This window comes from Salmo salar, chromosome 13 (genome assembly GCF_965601325.2).
Source record: "Salmo salar chromosome 13, fSalSal1, whole genome shotgun sequence".
Lineage (NCBI taxonomy): Eukaryota > Metazoa > Chordata > Actinopteri > Salmoniformes > Salmonidae > Salmo > Salmo salar.
This window is the reverse complement of record NC_138303.1, coordinates 27,894,403-27,916,021: the sequence shown is the minus strand read 5'-3', so window position 1 is coordinate 27,916,021 and position 21,619 is coordinate 27,894,403. Positions and strand designations below refer to the sequence as shown.

At 42.2% G+C, this 21,619-nt stretch overlaps 1 protein-coding gene across 5 annotated transcripts; it reads left to right on the top strand.

Annotated features, from left to right (window-relative positions):
- Positions 1 to 23: 23 nt before the first annotated feature.
- Positions 24 to 21,449, top strand: LOC106566707 (poly(rC)-binding protein 2). 5 transcript variants are annotated; one of them, XM_014135017.3, is made up of 13 exons: positions 24 to 202; positions 1,136 to 1,269; positions 1,558 to 1,581; positions 2,220 to 2,252; positions 2,502 to 2,618; positions 3,088 to 3,219; positions 3,571 to 3,699; positions 5,838 to 5,912; positions 7,580 to 7,621; positions 18,032 to 18,104; positions 18,221 to 18,276; positions 19,970 to 20,139; positions 20,279 to 21,449. In XM_014135017.3, exons 2-13 carry the CDS (start codon positions 1,201 to 1,203, stop codon positions 20,313 to 20,315), a joined length of 957 nt encoding a protein of 318 aa, XP_013990492.1. In that variant the 5' UTR covers positions 24 to 202; positions 1,136 to 1,200; the 3' UTR covers positions 20,316 to 21,449. The 5 variants fall into 5 exon arrangements, with proteins under 5 accessions (XP_013990492.1, XP_013990490.1, XP_013990491.1 ...); XM_014135015.3 differs by having other exon boundaries at positions 7,580 to 7,639; XM_014135016.3 differs by having other exon boundaries at positions 3,571 to 3,702.
- Positions 21,450 to 21,619: the final 170 nt, after the last annotated feature.

Below are 21,619 nucleotides of genomic sequence, written 5' to 3'. Positions count from 1 at the left end.
GTTAACTCGTTGGGGAGGATCGGGTTAAAGTTGAAAGTTGAACAATTTTCCTTTTGTTGTCTTTTGTGTTAAGCAGAAGATTGGAACCCGATCGAGCAGCAGCGTCTCTTCCCTTTTCCCCGAATCCTTTTAAAATTCCCTCCCGAACCTCTTCCCTTAATACCCTACCCTCCCCCTGAACACATCTCACAGTACGGTTCAGGTAAGGCTGCCCTAACTACTGCATTTTCTTTGGAGTGAAGGACAGGGTTAACGGCGCCTGAACGAGTCTCAGGACCTAGGCCGCAACATTCAAAAGTGCGGAGTATCGTTACACATGCTAGTTTGCTAACATTGTGATCATTCTGATTTGATTAACGTTAGTTAGCCAGTTAACGTTTGATATCTTCCTTTTTAAACTAGTTAGTTAATGGTTTTAAAAACAACCTAACGAGAAAACATGCAGCTTGCACAATATTGATGTATCCACACTACTGTACCCAAGGTATGGATAGTTCTCATTAATTGATTCATTTAGGTTTTTCAACTCTAACTAGTTTAGCTAGCTAGCCAATGTCACTGCTAGCCATACTGCTAGCTAGCTAACTCGTTGTCATTTCAAGTAGGCACGTGAAGCTTTGGCATTTTATTTCCACTATAGCAAGCATTCTGATTTATATCCATAAAAACAATGCTAGCTAGCAAACGTTACTACTAGCTAGCTACTACAGTAACTTTGTTTTAAAGTGTTTTGTATTTTCCAAGGTGTAAATAAACGTAGGTAGCTAATGTTAGCAACTAAGTCTAGTTAGCGTCGCTACACAGGGCTGTTTCTTCCAGAGTTGTTTTACGTTAGCTAATCAATAGGCCTTTAACTAGCTAGCTACTATTATTATCTGAACCGGTACACTGCAATGTGAACCGAGTCAGTGAATCTTGGGTGTAGTTAATGAATCAAGTTAATCGACGTGATTCACTTACGAGATGGCATCATCAGACTGGTACTATATCCATCTCATCTGGTCAGCACATTCAGCTGCTAGCTTCACTCTTTTCAGCTTAACACTCTATATAGAACAGTAGCTAGTTTTGGTTGTTGGTTGCCCTCTAACTTAACACTTGGCCATTTATCTCTCTGGTCCCTCTTGTCTTGCAGACCTGATACTTTTGACCAGAGACTCGACTTCTTGGCCAGTCTAGACTAAAGACACTACAACAGCTATGGACACCAGTGTGGTTGAAGGAGGGCTCAATGTCACCCTTACCATTAGACTACTTATGCACGGAAAGGTGAGTGTGAACAGGAGATGGGTGATAGTGTTATGACCATTACACCATGGTTGTTCCATTCACAAAACTCATTCATTACTGTGAATAGTCAGCATAAACCTAATCTCTTGCCACTGTCTTTAGTCAGGCACCAGAGACTAGCATAAACCTTGCACACTACATTGGATAACTTGGATATAATGGGCAAAACTAATACAGACAGGTTTCTTTCAATCTTGAGTAAAGCTATTAAGTGAATATGAAAAACGGATGGATTAGTGACTGTGTTATTGCTTTTCTTGTCTGCAGGAGGTTGGAAGCATTATTGGCAAGGTGAGTGTGCCTTTTTCCTGATGTTTCTCACTGTGTTCGGCTTTGCGCTGATCAATCATGGCTGTGACTGTTGTGTAAACATCTAGCTGCGTTTAGCAGCGTAGGTATATTTACATAGTGTTGCTCCCCATTGTATGGGTTGCACAAAAACACTCCATGGGAAGATAGAACTTAAATAATATCCATTTCAACTTACTGTGCTGGTGGGCAGGACAGTTGGTCATTATGAGAGGGGGGATTTCAGACAAAATATTGAAAGTGATGTATTATTAAAAACACTTTCCAAACGTGGGTCTGTTGTAGACTCACTTCCTATCTGCTTACCTCATGTCAAAATAAAAGTCCTGCACATGCGCCATATGTGGACAAAAAGTAATAACTTGCGGGGGACTTTTACTTTTATTTGGTCTACAACTGACCCAAGTTTGGAAAGTCGGTTTAATAATGCATTCTTTTAGATATTTTCTCAAATCCCCCCCCCCCCCGTCATAATCACCAACCGTCCTGCCCACCGGCCCAGTAAATTTGACTGTTTTTGTGCAACCCAATACAATCGGGAGAAACAGTAGTGAATGTAAATGCACCTGCCTTGCTAAAAGCAGCTAGTAAATATTGTGGTTCCTGTAATTTATCTGCAGAAAGGAGAGTCTGTGAAGAAGATGAGAGAGGAGGTGAGTTGTCTGTCATTGCATTGAGGCTGTATAGAAGTGTTGAAAGGAGTTTGAGAGAAGTAAACAATTCTATACATTTTCCATGTCTGATTCTGACTCGTGCTTCAGGGTTGACAGATTGCAATTTTAGAACCAAAATCAGGCTGGCACTGACAGCTTTAATGACTGAATTCCTAAATGCAATGAAATATATGGAGTCTTAATATTTTAGCGTTGTAATAAAGAAACAAGTGACTTTGTCTTGTGCAGAGTGGTGCTCGTATCAACATCTCAGAGGGGAACTGCCCAGAGAGGATCATCACCCTGGCAGGCCCCACCACCGCCATCTTTAAAGCCTTCTCCATGATCATCGAGAAGCTGGAGGAGGTTCGAATGACTCCTAACTACAGATTTCAAACAGGCCATGTATAACTCCCGAGTGGTGCAGCAGTCTAAGGCACTGCATCTCAGTGCAAGAGGTGACACTACAGACCCTGGTTTGAATCCAGGCTGTCTCACATCCGGCTGTGTTTGGGAGTCCCATAGGGCGGCGCACAATTGGCCCAGCGTCATCCGGGTTTGGCCCGGGGTAGGCCTTCATTGTAAATAAGAATTTGTTCTTAACTGGCTTGCCTAGCTAAATAAAAAATGTTTAAGTCTGACTGGAATTGTATTACAATGAAATTGTAAAGAAAATAGTTTTTATGCACCCATAACCACACAATTTTAGAGTAAAAATACTAGTAGCAATTTCTGATTTTTCATAGTAAAGATCCTAAAACATCTATACGACCTACATTCTAGGTCTTTGGACTGACGTCATCCTGACCAGTGTCTCCTGTTCTATTCCCCACAGGACATCAGCAGCTCAATGACTAACAGCACAGCCACCAGTAAACCGCCAGTTACCCTGCGCATCGTTGTGCCTGCCAGCCAGTGTGGCTCGCTCATCGGCAAGGGTGGCTGCAAGATCAAGGAAATCAGAGAGGTAAGTACAGTACAGCCACACAGGAGGCAGTCATCATCACAGCTGGGGGTTTCATGAGATATATTCTAAAGAGAAGTATTGACAATGGAAATTCATCCAAAACCTTTTTTGACTGTTTGGCCAGTGAATGGAAGATTATTGCCCAACACCTGTCGTTCAATACTATGATCCAACCTTTACTGACACCAGGGTTCTTTTCGCCTAAGAATAATGCATCTTTGGCACTGGGTCACCACATGAAATGTTAATGTTTATTCAAAGAACTAGCTATATTATTATTTATTATTAGTATTATTATTAGTAGTAGTATAATTGTCTGAAGATATTTTAAAGAGAACTGTATCTCTGTAGTCGACAGGAGCTCAGGTGCAGGTGGCAGGGGACATGCTGCCTAACTCCACGGAGCGTGCCATCACCATTGCAGGGACCCCCCAGCCCATCATCGAGTGTGTCAAGCAGATCTGTGTCGTCATGCTTGAGGTAGTAGTATGGGAACAATGGCGCACTACCCCTTATTTGTCTTAGATTGTCAGGAATGTTACTTAGCTTCCTGATTTGATAACCATTGTTTTTCTACATTTGAAGTGCCTGCAAAATAACTACTGTGTATGTTAGAGGTCGACCGATTATGCTTTTTCGATACCGATTATTGGAGGATCAACGATATTGATTAATCGGCCGATTTTATTATTTTTCTAATATATATTTATATATTTTTATTATTTATATATATATATATATATATATTTATTTTTTATTATTTTTATTTATTTATTTATTTTTTATTATTTATATATTTTTTATTATTTATTTATATATAATAATGATAATTACAACAATACTGAATGAACACTTATTTTAACTTAATATAATACATCAATATAATACATCAATAAAATCAATTTAGCCTCAAATAAATAATGAAACATGTTCAATTTGGTTTAAATAATGCAACAACAAAATGTTGGAGAAAGTAAAAGTGCAATATGTGCCATGTAAAAAAAAGCTACCGTTTAAGTTCCTTGCTCAGAACATGAGAACATATGAAAGCTGGTGGTTCCTTTTAACATGAGTCTTCAATATTCCCAGGTAAGAAGTTTTAGGTTGTAGTTATTATAGGACTATTTCTCTCTATACCATTTGTATTTCATATACCTTTGACTATTGGATGTTCTTATAGGCACTTTAGTATTGCCAGTGTAACAGTATAGCTTCCGTCCCTCTGCTCACCCCTACCTGGGCTCGAACCAGGAACACATCGACAACAGCCACCCTCGAAGCAGCGTTACCCATGTAGAGGAAGGGGGGAAACTATTCCAAGTCTCAGAGCGAGTGACGTTTGAAACGCTATTAGCGCGCACCCGGCTAACTAGCTAGCCATTTCACATCGGTTACACCAGCCTAATCTTGGGAGTTGACAGGCTTGAAGTCATAAACAGCGCAATGCATTGCGAAGGGCTGCTGGCAAACACACGAAGGTGCTGTTTGAATGAATGCTTACGAGCCTGCTGCTGCCTACCATCTCTCAGTCAGACTGCTCTATCAAGTCATAGACTTAACATAATAACACACAGACATACGAGCCTTAGGTCATTAATATGGTTGAATCCGGAAACTATCATCTTGAAAACAAAACGTTTTTCCTGTCAGTAAAATACGGAACCGTTCTGTATTTTATCTAACGGGTGGCATCCCTAAGTCTAAATATTCCTGTTACATTGCACAACCTTCAATGTTATGTAATAATTACGTAAAATTCTGACAAATTAGTTTGCAACGAGCCAGGCGGCCCAAACTGTTGCATATACCCTGACTCTGCGTGCAATGAACGCAAAATGACACAATTTCACCTGGTTAATATTGCCTGCTAACCTGGATTTGTTTTAGCTAAATATGCAGTTTAAAAAATATATACTTCTGTGTATTGATTTTAAGAAAGGCATTGATGGTTAGGTACAGTCGTGCAATGATTGTGCTTTTTTCGCAAATGCGCTTTTGCTAAATCATCGCCCGTTTGGCGAAGTCGGCTGTCTTTGTTAGGAAGAAATAGTCTTCACAGTTCGTAACGAGCCAGGCGGCCCAAACTGCTACATATACCCTGACTCTGTTTGCAAGAGAGGTGACACAATTTCCCTAGTTAAAATAAATTCATGTTAGCAGGCAATATTAACTAAATATGCAGGTTTAAAAATATATACTTGTGTATTGATTTTAAGAAAGGCATTAATGTTTATGGTTGGCGCAACGTGTACCTAAGCGATTATATGCAACGCAGGACAGGCTAGATAAACTAGTAATATCATCAACCATGTGCAGTTAATTAGGTATTATGATTGATTGTTTTTTATAAGATAAGTTTAATGCTAGCTAGCAACTTACCTTGGCTTCTTACTGCATTCGCGTAACAGGCAGGCTCCTCGTGGAGTGCAATGTAAGGTTAGAGTTTTTTTTTTTTTTTTTTATCTGCTAAATCGGCGTCCAAAAATAGATTTCCGATTGTTATGAAAACTTGAAATCGTCCCTAATTAATTGGCCATTCCGATTAATCGGTCAACCGCTAGTGTGTGTATGTATAGTTTCCGGTTCCTAATAGTTGATTTGTTTCTCTCTCTCTTCAGTCTCCGCCTAAGGGTGTAACCATCCCTTACAGGCCCAAACCCTCAGGCTCTCCCGTTATCTTTGCAGGTGGTCAGGTAAATAAACCAACCTAATTAATCAACTAATTAGTCTGCAATTCATGTCAGTTGTTTGTTAATTAAGTTTCCCTTCTAAAGTGATAGCATTGTCATTTGTTTTAGGGAAGTTGAATACCACTGTATCTTTAGGTCTGTGTTACTACATTTAAGTAGCATTATTCTGCACTGTGCAGATGTCAGCACCATTGCCGATTGGCCAGCGTTTCTATGTTAGAAATCCCCTCCAGTAATTGTAGAGTAGCTGAGCTGACAGATGGGTTGAATGCCAGCTGGAGGGTGCATATGCCTTACCCGCGTGACCATATCATTGTTTTGTGTGTAATATGTTCTTTGTGTGTATATACACAGTGCCTGTCTTAAGTATTCACCCCCTTTTGGATTCATTCACATTTTATTGTTACAAAGTGGGATTAAAATTGATTTCATTGTCATGTTTTGTCAACGATCTACACAAAATACTCTGTCAAATGGAAGAAAAATGTATTTATTTTTTGATTAATGAAAAATAAGACCCTAATAAACAATGATGCGTATTCACCCCCCTGAGTCAACAATGCATGTTAGAAACACTTTTGGCAGCGATTACAGCTGACTCTTCTTGAGTAAATACTTTGCACACCTGGATTTTGCAATATTTGCCTATTATTCTTTTCAAAAGCTGTCATTGTTGGGGATCATGGTTAGACAGCAATTTTCAAGTCTAGTCATATATTTTCAAGTAGATTTAAGTCAAAACTTGGCCACTCAAGAACATTTGCGGACTTCTTGATAAGCAACTCTAGTGTAGATTTGACCTTGTGTTGTAGGTTATTGTCCTGCTGAAAGGGGAGTTACTTTCCCAGTGTCTGGTGTAAAGCAGACTGAACCATGTTTTCCTCTAGGATTTTGGCTGCGCTTAGCTCCTTCCCGGTTCTTTTTATCCTGAAACTCCCCAGTCTTTACTGATGTCAAGCATACCCACAACACTGCAGTGACGTGTTGGATTTGGGCGGCAGGTAGGCTAGCGTTTAGTGTTGGGCTAGTAACGGAAAGATCGCTGACAAAAATGTGTGCCCTTGAGCAAGGCGTCTCCACAGTGGAGCTCTGTTAGAGTGACCATTGGGTTCTTGGTAACTTCTCTGACCAAGGCCCTTCTCCCCTGACTTCTCATTTTTGCCGGGTGGCCAGCTCTAGGAAGAGTATTGGTGGTTCCAATCTTCTTCTGTTTAATAATGATGGAGGCAACTGTGTTCTTGAGGACCATCAATACTGCAGAAATGTTTTGGTGCCCTTCACCAGATCTGTGCCTTGACACAATCCTCTCTCGGAGCTCCACGGACAGTTCCTTCGACTTCATGGCTTGGTTTTTGCTCTGACATGCACTATCAACTGTGGAACCTTATATAGACATGTCCAGTACATTTAATTAAAGATCAATGACTAATTACAATAAAACATTTTAAAGAAAATAAATCCATTGGTGGTGACTACTTATGATGCGTGTTGATGTATGAATTACCCCATAGCATTTTTCTCATTCCAGACATCCAAGGTCATAGGTCCCCAGTGTACTATAGCCTGTTTATTTGCGTGTTTGTCTATACATTCACTTGGTGTGTATGCATGTGCATGCACTTTGTTTCTGTTTCCCTTGCGCCCTCCTAAGTGCTGTTCTCTCATTGCAGGCATATGCTGTCCAAGGACAGCACGCCATTCCACAGCCTGACGTAAGTGAAGGTCATTCTGTAAGTGAGCCCATATATCTACACATACAGTCAACCCTCCTGGGTAGCCATGGCATCCACCCTCTATTACATGCTGTACTTTTTGTCCCTCCCCCCAAAGCACCCAAGTTCCATTTTGTGTTTCAATTCATGCAATGCTAAGGCCTACTTGTAGTTCTAAACACAGTTGGTTGTTTCAATGACTATTTGTTGCCGTGTGTATTGTTTAGTTTCTCTGCACACCAATTATGTTTGATCGGAATTCTGAATTTAGGCTTTGACTCATTGGCTTGATTGTTTGTGATCCTATGCTAGTCTTCTACTGTCAATCAATCCATTGTGTTGAGTTGCTGCATGTATGGTAATTATAAAAAATTGACAGCACATAGTACTGTAAAGTAATTGCTCAGAAGCCCCGCATTCCGGCTTCCTGAATGGCGCAGTGGTTTAAGGCACTGCATTGCAGTGCTTGAGGTGTCACTACAGTACCGGGTTCGTTCACTGGCCGTGACCAGGAGTCCAATAGGGCGGTGCACAATTGGCCCAGTGTCGCCCGGGTTAGGGGAGGGTTTGGCCAGGGGGACTTTACTTGGTTCATCGCGTTCTAGCAACTCCTTGTAGCGACTCCTTGTGTACAGCTGGCTTTTCCAGGTTAAGCGGGTGGGTGTTAATGAGCGCGGTTTGGCAGGTCATGTTTCGGAGGACGCATGACTCGACCTTCGATAATTGGATCACAATTGGGGAGAAAATAAAAGAACCCCCCCATTCTCTGATATGTAGGATGCATGCTATTTCAGCCTATGGTATCGGCTGCCAATTGCCTAAATCGTTCCAGTATCAGACGATAATTTCATAGCCAATGTTTTCTGCAGATATTTCGTAGTGTTAAATCTTCGCCAATAATTTCTGTGTTGACAGAATTTTCATTTTTATTTTATTAGGATCCCCATTAGCTGTTGCAAAAGCATCAGCTACTCTTCCTTTTGTCCACACAAAACATGACATAAATCAGAACATTAATAGACAAGAACGGCATCAATTTAGAAAAGGCACACGTAGCCTACATTTTTTTATATATATATATATATATATATATATATATATATATATATATAAAAATGTAGGCTACGTGTGCCTTTTCTAAATTGATGCCGTTCTTGTCTATATATATTTTTAACCTTTTATTTAACTAGGTAGGTCAGTTAAGAACAAATTCTTATTTACAATGACGGCCCGGACAATGCTGGGCCAATTGTGCGCCGCCCTATGGGACTCCCAATCACGGCCGGATGTTATACAGCCTAGATTCGAACCAGGGACTAGTGACGCCTCTTGCACTGAGATGCAGTGCCTTAGACCTGTGTGTGTGTGTGTGTGTAACTATTTACCTGTACTAGAATGCTTAAAAGGCTGCTAAAATTTGAAGTATCAGGGTTTTTTTGGCAAGGAAAATATCGGATATCGGCCAAAAAATGTCATATCGGTGCATCACTAACAGAAACCCAGCCTACAACCCCAAACAGCAAGCAAAGCAGATGTAGAAGCATGGTGGCTAGGAAAAGCTCCCTAGAAAGGCAGGAACCTAGGAAGAAACCAAGAGGAACCAGTCTCTGAGGGGTGGGAAGTCCTCTTCTGGCTGTGCAGGGTAGAGATTAGAACAGTACATGGCCAAGATGTTCAAATGTTCATAGATGACCAGTAGGGTCAAATAATAACAATCACAGTGGTTGTAGAGGGTGCAACAGGTCAGCACCTCCGGAGTAAATGTCAGTTGGCTTTTCAAAGCCGATCATTGAGTTAGAGACAGCAGGTGCGGTAAAGAGAGAGAGAGAGTCGAAAACAGCAGGTACAGGACAAGGTAGCACGTCCGGTGAACAGGTCAGGGTTCCATAGCTGCAGGCAGAACAGTTGACACTGGAGCAGCAGTACGACCAGGTGGACTGCGGCATGGTCCTAGGGCTCAGGTCCTCTGAGAGAAGATTGAGAATTAGAGGGAACATACTTAAATTCACACAGGACACTGGATAAGACAGGAGAAATACTCCATATATAACAGACTGACCCTAGCCTCCCGACACAAACTATTGCAGCATAATTACTGGAGACTGAGACCGGAGGGGTCGGGAGACACTGTGGCCCCGTCCGACTATACCCCCGGACAGGGCCAACCAGGCAGGATATAACCCCACCCACTTTGCCAAAGCACAGCCTCCACACCACTAGAGGGATATCTTCAACCACCAACTTACTACCCTGAGACAAGGCAGAGTATAGCCCACGAAGATCTCCCCCACGGCACAAACCCGAGGGGGGCGCCAACCCTGAAAGGAAGATCACGTCAGTGACTCAACCCACTCAAGTGATGCACCCCTCCTAGGGACGGCATGGATGAGCACCAGTAAGCCAGTGACTCAGCCCCGTAATGGGGTTAGTGGCAGAGAATCCCAGTGGAGAGAGGGGAATTGGGCAGACAGCAAGGGTGGTTCGTCGCTCCAGTGCCTTTCTGTTCACCTTCACACCTCTGGGTCAGGCTACACTCAATCATAGGATCCTGAAGAGATGAGTCTTCAATAAAGAGCTCTATAGGAGAAAGCCCTGCCTCCAGCTGTTTGCTTAGAAATTCTAGGGACAATAAGGAGGCCTGCATCTTGTGACTGTAGGGGTAGGTATGTACGGCAAGACCAAATCGGAAAGATGGATAGGAGCAAGCCCATGTAATGCTTTGTAGGTTAGCAGTAAAACCTTGAAATGAGCCCTAGCCTTAACAGGAAGCCGGTGTAGAGAGGCTAGCACTGGAGTAATATGATCACATTTTTTGCTTCTACTCATTTTATTTAGTGCTTTATCCGGGTAGCCGGAAAGTAGAGCGTTGCAGTAGTCCAATTTAGAAGTGACAAAAGCATTGATTAATTTTTCTGCATAATTTTTGGACAGAAAGTTTCTGATTTTTGCAATGTTACGTAGATGGAAAAAAAGCTGTCCTTGATATGTTCATCAAAAGCGAGATCAGGGTCCCGACTAACGCCGAGGTCCTTTACAGTTTTGTTTGAGACGACTGTACAACCATCAAGATTGTCAGATCCAACAGAAGATTTCTTTGTTTCTTGGGACATAGAACTAGCATCTCTGTTATGTCTGAGTTTTAAAAGTAAAACATTTGCTGCCATCCACTTCCTTATGTCTGAAACACAGGATTCCAGGGAGGGCAATTTTGGGGCTTCACCATGTTTCATCGAAATGTACAGCTGTGTCGTCCTCTTAGCAGTGAAAGTTAACATTGTTTCTGAATGACACCACCAAGAGGTAATATATATATATATATATATATATATATATATATATATATATATATATATATATACTGCTCAAAAAAATAAAGGGAACACTAAAATAACACATCCTAGATCTGAATGAATGAAATAATCTTATTAAATACATTTTTCTTTACATAGTTGAATGTGCTGACAACAAAATCACACACAAATAATCAATGGAAATCCAATTTATCAACCCATGGAGGTCTGGATTTGGAGTCGCACTCAAAATTAAAGTGGAAAACCACACTACAGGCTGATCCAACTTTGATGTAATGTCCTTAAAACAAGTCAAAATGAGGCTCAGTAGTGTGTGTGGCCTCCATGTGCCTGTATGACCTCCCTACAACGCCTGGGCATGCTCCTGATGAGGTGGCGGATGGTCTCCTGAGGGATCTCCTCCCAACTCCCGGACAGTCTGTGGTGCAACGTGGCGTTGGTGGATGGAGCGAGACATGATGTCCCAGATGTGCTCAATTGGATTCAGGTCTGGGGAACGGGCGGGCCAGTCCATAGCATCAATGCCTTCCTCTTGCAGGAACTGCTGACACACTCCAGCCACATAAGGTCTAGCATTGTCTTGCATTAGGAGGAACCCAGGGCCAACCGCACCAGCATATGGTCTCACAAGGGGTCTGAGGATCTCATCTCGGTACCTAATGGCAGTCAGGCTACCTCTGGCGAGCACATGGAGGGCTGTGCGGCCCCCCCAAAGAAATGCCACCCCACACCATGACTAACCCACCGCCATACCGGTCATGCTGGAGGATGTTGCAGGCAGCAGAACGTTCTCCACGGCGTCTCCAGACTCTGTCACGTCTGTCACGTGCTCAGTGTGAACCTGCTTTCATCTGTGAAGAGCACAGGGCGCCAGTGGCGAATTTGCCAATCTTGGTGTTCTCTGGCAAATGCCAAACGTCCTGCACGGTGTTGGGCTGTAAGCACAACCCCCACCTGTGGACGTCGGGCCCTCATACCACCCTCATGGAGTCTGTTTCTGACCGTTTGAGCAGACACATGCACATTTGTGGCCTGCTGGAGGTCATTTTGCAGGGCTCTGGCAGTGCTCCTCCTGCTCCTTCTTGCACAAAGGCGGAGGTAGCGGTCCTGCTGCTGGGTTGTTGCCCTCCTACGGCCTCCTCCACGTCTCCTGACGTACTGGCCTGTCGCCTGGTAGCGCCTCCATGCTCTGGACACTACGCTGACAGACACAGCAAACCTTCTTGCCACAGCTCGCATTGATGTGCCATCCTGGATGAGCTGCACTACCTGAGCCACTTGTGTGGGTTGTAGACTCCGTCTCATGCTACCACTAGAGTGAAAGCACTGCCAGCATTCAAAAGTGACCAAACATCAGCCAGGAAGCATAGGAACTGAGAAGTGGTCTGTGGTCACCACCTGCAGAACCACTCCTTTATTGGGGGTGTCTTGCTAATTGCCTATAATTTCCACCTGTTGTCTATTCCATTTGCACAACAGCATGTGAAATGTATTGTCAATCAGTGTTGCTTCCTAAGTGGACAGTTTGATGTCACAGAAGTATGATTGACTTGGAGTTACATTGTGTTGTTTAAGTGTTCCATTTATTTTTTTGAGCAGTGTATGTAGTGAAAACAAGAGGTCCTAAAATGGAACCTTGAGGAACACTGAAATTTTACAGTTGATTTGTCAGAGGACAAACCATCCACAGAGACAAACTGATATCTTTCCGACAGATCAAATCTAAACCAGGCCAGATCTTGTCCTTGTAGAACAATATCCAAAAGATGGTATCAAAAGCAAGTGCAGTCTCGGTACTATGATGGGGTCTAAAACCAGACTGAAGTGTTTCGTATACATTCTTAGTCTTCAACAGCTTTTTCTAAAAATGTTGAGAGCAGTGGGAGATTTGAAATAAGCTGACATTTTTGTACATTTTCTTTTTAGTCTTAAGTTTTTTTATTTTATTTTTCTGGATCAAGGTTTGGCTTTTTCAAGAGGTTTTTATTACTGCCACTTTTAGTGAGTTTGATACACATCCGGTGGATAGGGAGCCATTTTATGCTCAACATATGAGGGCCAAGAACAGGAAGCAGCTATTTCATTAGTTTAGTTGGAATAGGGTCCGGTATGCAGCTTGAAGGTTTAGAGGCCATGACTATTTTCACCAATGTGTCAAGAGATATAGTATTAAGAAACTTCAGTGTCTCCCTTGATCCTCGGTCCTGGCAGTGTTGTGCAGACTCCGGACAACTGAGCTTTGGAGAAATATGCAGATTTAAAGAGGAGTCCGTAATTTGCTTTCAAATGATCATTAACTTTTTCGTCAAAGAAGTTCATGAATTTATCACTGCTGAAGTGAAAGCCATCCTCTCTTGGGGAATGCTGCTTTTTAGTTAGCTTTGCAACAGTATCAAAAATAAATGTATGATTGTTCTTATTCTCCTAAATTAAGTTGGAAAAATATGATCGAGCAGCAGTGAGGGCTCTTCAATACGGTACTGTCTTTCCAATCTAATCGGAAGACTTACAGTTTGGTGTAACACCATTTCAGTTCCAATTTTCTGGAAGCTTGCTTCAGGGCTCGGGTATTTTCTGTATACCGGGGAGCTACTTTCTTATGACAAATGTTTTTAGGGGTGCGACTGCGTCTAGAGTATTACGCAAGGTTAAATTAAGTTCCTCCGATGGTTAACCAATTGTTGTACTCTGATGTCCTTGGGTAGGTGGGGGGGGGGAGTCTGGAAGGGCATCTAGGAATCTTTGGGTTGTCTGAGATTTTATAGCACGGCTTTTGATGATCCTTGGTTGGGGTCTGAGCAGATTATTTGTTGTGATTGCAAACTTAATAAATTGGTGGTCCGATAGTCTAGGATTATGAAGAAAAACATTTAGATCTACAACATTTATTCCACAGGACAAAACTAGGTCCAGAATATGACTGTGGCAGTGAGTACGTCCGGAGACATGTTGGACAAAACCCACGTAGTCGATGATGGCTCCGAAAGCCTTTTGGAGTGGGTCTGTGGACTTTTCCATGTGAATATTAAAGTCACCAAAAATTAGAATATCTGCCATGACTACAAGATCCAGTAGGAACTCAGTGAGGAACGCTGTATACGGCCCAGGAGGCCTGTAAACAGTAGCTATAAAAAGTGATTGAGTAGGCTGCATAGATTTCATGACTAGAAGCTCAAAAGACCAAAACGTGGTCATTTTTTTGATGTTGTGTGAATTGAAATTTGGAATTGTAAGTGTTAGCAACACCTCTGCCTTTGCGGGAGATATGGTCACTCGTGTAACCAGGAGAAGAGGCCTCATTTAACACAGTAAATTCATCAGGCTTAAGCCATGTTTCAGTCAGGCCAATCACATCAAGATTATGATCAGTGATTAGTTCATTGACTATATCTGCCTTGGAAGTGAGGGATCTAACATTATGTACCTTCCGCGTTCAACAGGAAGTGACGTCAATATGCGGGCTATGGATTCAAGTTGTTTCCCCTCATCAATCTACACACTACCCCATGTATAAAAAAAAATTTATAATAATGAAATACTACATTTACATAAGTATTCAGACCCTTTACTCAGTACTTTGTTGAAGCACCTTTTGGCAGTGATTACTGCCTCGAGTCTTGGGTATGACCCTACAAGCTTGGCACACCTGTATTTGGGGAGTTTCTCACATTCTTCTCTGCAGATCCTCTAAAACTCTCAGGTTGGATGGGGAGCATCACTGCACAGCTTTTCAGGTCTCTCCATAGATGTTAGGTTGCGTCAAAGTCCGGGGTCTGGCTGGGCCACTCGAGGACATTGAGACTTATCCCGAAGCCACTCCTGCGTTGTCTTAGCTATGGTTGGGTTGTTTGTCCTGTTGGAAGGTGAACCTTTGCCCCAGTCTGATGTCCTGAGCACTCTGGAGCAGGTTTTCATCATGGATCGCTCCGTACTTTGCTCCGTTCATCTTTCTCTCGATCTTGACTGATCTCCCAGTCCCTGCTGCTGGAAAAACATCCCCACAGCATGATGCTGCCACCACCATGCTTCACCGTAGGGATGTTGCCAAGTTTCCTCCAGAGGTGACGCTTGGCATTCAGTTCAATCTTGGTTTCATCAGACCAGAGAATCTTGTTTCTCATGGTCGGAGACTCTTTTTGGCAAACTACAAGCATGCTGTCATGCGCCTTTTACTGAGGAGTGGCTTCCGTCTGGCCACTCTACCATAAAGGGCTGCTTTGGTGGAGTGCTGTGGAGATGGTTGTCCTTCTGGCAGGTTCGCCCATCTCCACAGAGGAACTCTGTCAGTGACCACCGATTTCTCAGTTTGGCCGGGCGGCCCGCTCTAGGAAGAGTCTTGGCAGTTCTAAACTTATTCCATTTAAAATTGGAGTCCGCCGTGTTCTTGGACACATGCTGCAGACATTTTTTTTGGTACCTTTCCCCAGATCTGTGCCTTGACACAATCCCGTCTCGGAACTCGACAGACAATTCCTTCGACCTCATGGCTTGGTGTTTGCTCTGACATGCACTGTCAACTGTGGGACCTCATTTAGACAGGTGTGTGTGCCTTTCCAAATCATGTCCAATCAATTTAAATTACCACAGGTGGACTCCAAGTTGTAGAAAACAGGATGCACCTGAGCTCAATTTCGAGTTTCATAGCAAAGGCTTCTGTTTTAAAATGTATAATTTTGCAAATATTTCTAAAAACCTGTTTTCACTTTGTCATTATGGGTTGTTTAGAATAAGGCTGTAACGTAAGAAAATGTGGAGTCTGAATACTTTCTGAATGCACTGTATGTGTACTCACTCACAGGCCAGTCTATTTGGTACACACATCTAGTACCGGGTTGGACCCCCCTTTGCCCTCAGAACAGCCTGAATTCTTTGGGGCATTCTAAAAGGTGTCAGACACGTTCCACAGGGATTTTGTATGTTCCAAGATGCTCCATTGGCTTGAGGTCTGGGGACTGCGCAGGCCACTTAAGTAAACTGAACTCACTTTCATATTCCAGGCAAAGTTTTTCCAGTCCTCAATTGTCCAGTGTTGGTGATCGCGTACCCACTGGAGCCGCTTTTTCTTGTTTTTAGCTGATAGGAGTGGAACCCGGTGTGATCGTCTGCTGCAACAGCCCGTCCGTGACATGGATAGACTAGTTATGCATTCCGAGATGCCGTTCTGCACACCACTTGTACTGCGCCGTTATTTGTCTGTTTGTGAGCCGCCTGTTAGCTTGCAGAGTTCTTGCCATTCTCCTTCGACCCGTCTCAACAAGCTGTTTTCCCTCGGGGGACTGACGCTGACGGGATGTTTGTTTGTTACACGATTCTCGGTAAACCCTAGACACTGTCGTGTGTGTGAAAAGACACGTGATTCATTCACTGTCTGTAGGTGCGATACATTTTTGTGAACTGGGTTGTGTACTTAATGAAAGTGTGTGTACAGTACCAGTCAAGTTTGGACACGCCTACTCATTCAAGGGTTTTCTTTATTTTCACTATTTTCTACATTGTAGAATAATTGTGAAGACATCAAAATGATTAAATAACAAATGGAACCATGTAGTAACCAAAAAAAGTGTTAAGCAAATCAAATTATATTTTAGATTCTTCGAAGTAGCCACCCTTTGCATTGATGACAGCTTTGCACACGCTTGGCATTCTCTCAAACCGCTTTCCCAACAGTCTTGAAGGAGCTCCCACATATACTGAGCACTTATTGGCTCCTTTCCCTTCACTCTGCGGTCCAACTCATCCCAGACCATCTCAATTCGGTTGAGGTCGGGTGATTGTGGAGGCCAGGTCATCGGATGCAGTACTCCATCACTCTCCTTGGTCAAATAGCCCTCACACAGCCTGGAGGTGTTTTGGGTCATTTGTCCTGTTGAAAAACAAATTAAAGGCCAAACCAGATGGGATGGCATATTGTTGCAGAATGCTGTGGTAGCCATGCTGGTTAAGTGTGCCTTGAATTCTAAATAAATCACAGACAGTGTCACCAGCAAAGCACTATCACACCACCTCCATGCTTCAGTGGGAACCACACATGCGGAGATCATCCGTTCACCTACTCTGCGTCTCAGAAAGACACGGCGGTTGGAACCAATAATCTCAGATTGCCACCGGTCTAATGTCCATTGCTTGTGTTTCTTGGCCCAAGCAAGTCTCTTATTCTTATTGGTGTCCTTTTTAGTAGTGGTTTCTTTGCAGTATATTGACCATGTCCTGGTTCACGCAGTCTCCTCTGAACAGTTGATGTATTTCTTATGGATCCCCATTAACTAAGGCAGCAGTTACTCTTCCTGGGGTCTAGCAAAATTAAGGCAGTTAAATGTTGAGATGTCTGTTAATTGAACTGATAAGATTTATTTGGGCTACAATTTCTGAGGTGTAGATAACTCGAATGAACTTCCTCTGCAGCAGAGGTCACTGGGTCTTCCTTTCCTCTGGCAGTCCTCATGAGAGCCAGTTTCAGCATAGCGCTTGATGGTTTTTGCGACTGCACTTGAAGAAACTTTCAACGTTCCTGAAATTTTCCAGATTGACTGACCATGTCGTAATGTAATGATGGACTGTCATTTCTCTTTGCTTATTTTGAGCTGTTCTTGCCATAATATGGACTTAGCCCTATTTGGTAAAAGACCATCTTCTGTATACCACCCCTACCTTGTCATAACAACTGATTGGCTCAAACGCTTTAAGAAGGAATGAAATTCCACAAATTAGGTTTTAACAAGGCACACCTGTTAATTCAAATGCATTCCAGGTGACCACCTCATGAAGCTGGTTGAGGGATTGCCAAGAGTGTGCAAAGCTGTCATCAATGCGGATACTTTGAAGAATCTAAAATATATATTTTGATTTAACACTTTTGGTTACTACATGATTCCATATGATATTTCATAGTTTTGATGTATTCACTATTATTCTACAATGTAGAAAATAGTACAAATAAAAACCCGTGTGTGTACAATCCTTTGACTGGTACTGTATATATAATTGTGTTGATCATAGCCCTCTGTCTCCTGACTTATGATGTCTGTCTCCTTTCATTTTCCCCTCTTCATCTCTTTCCATCTCTCGCTCTTCCTCTCCACCTTTCCATCTCTCTCCACAGCTTACCAAACTCCACCAGCTGGCCATGCAGCAGAGCCCTTTCCCCATCGCTCCCAACAACCAGGGTTTCCAAGGTAGGTCACAGAGGAAGGATGGAGACAGGAAGCATTTGATTGACATGTTATTTGTTTATACGGTGCATTGTGTGCAATGTTTGCTTTGTAGGTACTGAGTGTTTTTCTCTCTTTAGCTGGGATGGATTCTTCTGCACAAACTAGTTCCCATGAGCTGACCATTCCAAACGATGTAAGTGTCCCAGTCCACCCTTGAATTCTCTCACCTGTTCTCGTTACTTCAGCTGAAGTTTCATGTAAATAATTCAGCCATTTGGTTAGTCTAATTGTCTAATATACTTGTCTGATCTGTGTTTTTAGCAGAAACATGTTTAAATCCAACTTCCATTTACAGTGCGTTCGGGAAGTAGTCAGACCCCTTTGACTTTTTCCATATTTTGTTACAGCCTTATTTTAAGATGGATTAAATCAATTTTTTTCCTCAATCTACACTCAATACCCCATAATGAAGAGAGAACCAGGTTTTTAGAAATGTTGGCAAATCCATTAAAAAGAAAAAACATACCATATTTACGTAAGTATTCGGACCCATTGCTATGAGACTCGAAATTGAGCTCAGGTGCATCCTGTTCCATTGATCATCTTTGATGTTTCTATGACTTGATTGGAGTCCATCTGTGACAAATTAAATTGATTGGACATGATTTGGAAAGGCACACACCTGTCTATATAATGTCCTGCAGTTGACAGTGCATGTCAGAACAAAAACCAAGCCATGAGGTCTAAGGAATTGTCCGTAGAGCTCTGAGACAGGATTGTGTCGAAGCACAGATCTGGGGAAAGGTACCAAAAAATGTCTGCAGCATTGAATGTCCCCAAGGACACAATGGCCTCCATCATTCTTAAATGGAAGAAGTTTGGAACCACCAAGAACCCGATGGTCACTCTGACAGAGCTCCAGAGTTCCTCTGTGGAGATGGGAGAACAGCCATCTCTGCAGCACTCCACCAATCAGGCCTTTTTATGTTTGAGTGGCCAGACAGAAGCCACACTTCAGTAAAAGGCACATGATGGCCTGCTTGGAGTTTGCCAAAAGGCACCTAAGGACTCTGACCATGAGAAACAAGATTCTCTGGTCTGATGAAACCAAGATTGACCTCTTTGGCCTGACTGCCAAGCGTCACATCTGGAGGAAACCTAGCACCATCCCTATGGTGAAGCACGGTGGTGGCAGCATCATGCTGTGGGGATGTTTTTCACCGGCATGGACTAGGAGACTAGTCAGGATCGAAGCAAAGATGAATGACGCAAAGTACAGAGATCCTTGATGAAAACCTGCTCAGGACCTCCGACTGGGGCAAAGGTTCACCTTCCAACAGGACAACAACCCTAAGCACACAGCCAAGACAACGCAGGAATGGCTTCGGGACAAGTCTCTGAATGTCCTTAAGTGGTCCGGGCTTGAACCCGATCTAACATGTCTGGAGAGACCAGAAATGGGTGTGCAGTGACGCTCCCCATCCAACCTGACAGAGCTTGAGAGGATCTGCAGCGAGGATATGCAGAGAAGAATGGGATAAACTCCGCAAATACAGGTGTGCCAAGCTTGAAGCGTTATACCCAAGAAGACTAGAGGCAGTAATTGCTGCCAAAGGTGGTTCAACAAAGTACTGAGTAAAGAGTCTGAATACCTATGTACATGTGATATTTCCGTGTTTCATTTTTAAAAAATACATTTGCAAGAATTTCTAAAAACCTGTTTTTTCTTGTGAGTGGATCGATGAGAAAATAGAATACGTTTTTAACATAACAAAATGTGGATAAGGTCAAGGGTTCTGAATACTTTCCGAATGCATTGCATCTCTTGAAGTGGTTGAAATGTCTTGTATTCTCTGACTCGTTCTCTCTTCCCTTCCTTGCCTCAGTTGATTGGCTGCATCATTGGCCGTCAGGGGGCTAAGATCAATGAAATCCGTCAGATGTCTGGGGCTCAGATCAAGATCGCCAACCAAGTGGAGGGCTCCTCTGACAGGCAGGTTACCATCACCGGCTCCCCTGCCGGCATCAGCCTGGCTGAGTACCTGATCAACGCCAGGTAAGGGACAACACACTGGAACTACTGATATGTCATGGTTCAGAATAAGAGGACTAGACTAGCATGATGGAAATCAAAGCAGCTTGTATACAAACGGTAGTTTGTTTTGATTCACCTTTTGTTTGTTGTGTTGCTGTAGGCTGTCCTCTGAAGCTACTGGACTGGCAGCCAACTGACACGGAGGATCTTCATCAGCACCTGACGTAACCCCCCCTGCTTTTTTTACAGAGTCCCTCACTGAAGTTAATGCAAAAACCAAGTATTCTCAACTTACTGTTTTCTCTTTTCCTTTGGTTAAACACCTACATACTCAGTTGTAATTACATCAATGTATTTTATTTATTTATGTTTTAAATTCCCTTTGCAAATAGTTATTTTGAAAGATATTTTGTTTTTGGTAATTCTTTTGGTGTTTTTCTGTTTTGAAATGGGAAAAATCTGAAAAGGCATATTTTGTCAGACTTTTCTTACAAAATGTAAAAAAAAAAAAAAGAAGACCCAATAATAACATACTAGATGGACTGTTTTTTTCCTCCCTGCATTTGATTAATTTTTATCTGTATTTATTTTTTATTTAATACACACCAGTCCTCGTGTTAGAATTCACTGATATTTGACATTCTTTAAAGCTGAACTTCCAGAACGAGGCATTGTGGGCAATGGGTATACGTGGGGTGTAAATGATGTTCTCTTTAAAAAAAAAAAAATGTAATGAAAGACTGTCAGAAAATAATTGAAACGTCTCTCTAAAGTGGGACTATGAAGAGAATTTTAAACTGAATTCTGTGTCACCTCTTATTTGATGTATAATTATTTTGTCATTCCTGTTTCCATCCTCTTTTTTTTTTTTTTTTTTTTTTTTATCTGGACATTTGAGTGTTGTTGTGTACTGGATTCTGATAGGGTTGGGTGGGTGGGGGCATGGTAACCCGGAGACAACGGGCCAGAGGAATGGATTTCTTTTCTCAGAAATTACTAAAATAATAATGATAATAACATTGGAATATTTGTTTTAAATAGAGAAAATATTTTTTTTAACTGCTGGGGTGGGGGCTAGGGGCAAAACTCCCCAAAAGACTTGTGGGTCTTTATATGATCAGACTTGAGGTATTAATTTAAAACAACTAGAAGGAAGATTATATAACTAACACTAGTTTCCTCCTTTGCCTGGGTCAGGTTTTATTTTGTATTATTCTTTGCAGGATGAAGAAACATGTTTTTGTGCACGTTTTCAAACTATTGTAGATTTGGGTGCAACTGAATTGTTGAACTTAAATACAGAAATAAAAATATGTCAAACGCTTAAACTACCTCTGGCTGTAAGCAGTCTTTTTATTTTAAACTTTCCTGGGGTAAACATGAGTAACTTTCCTACTACTAATGTAAAAATAAACTGCCTGAACTCAATGAATAGAAATGGTACAATGTAGTTGTTGCGCGTTTTGGTTTTATTTGTATTGGATTTTACTTGTCATACAGG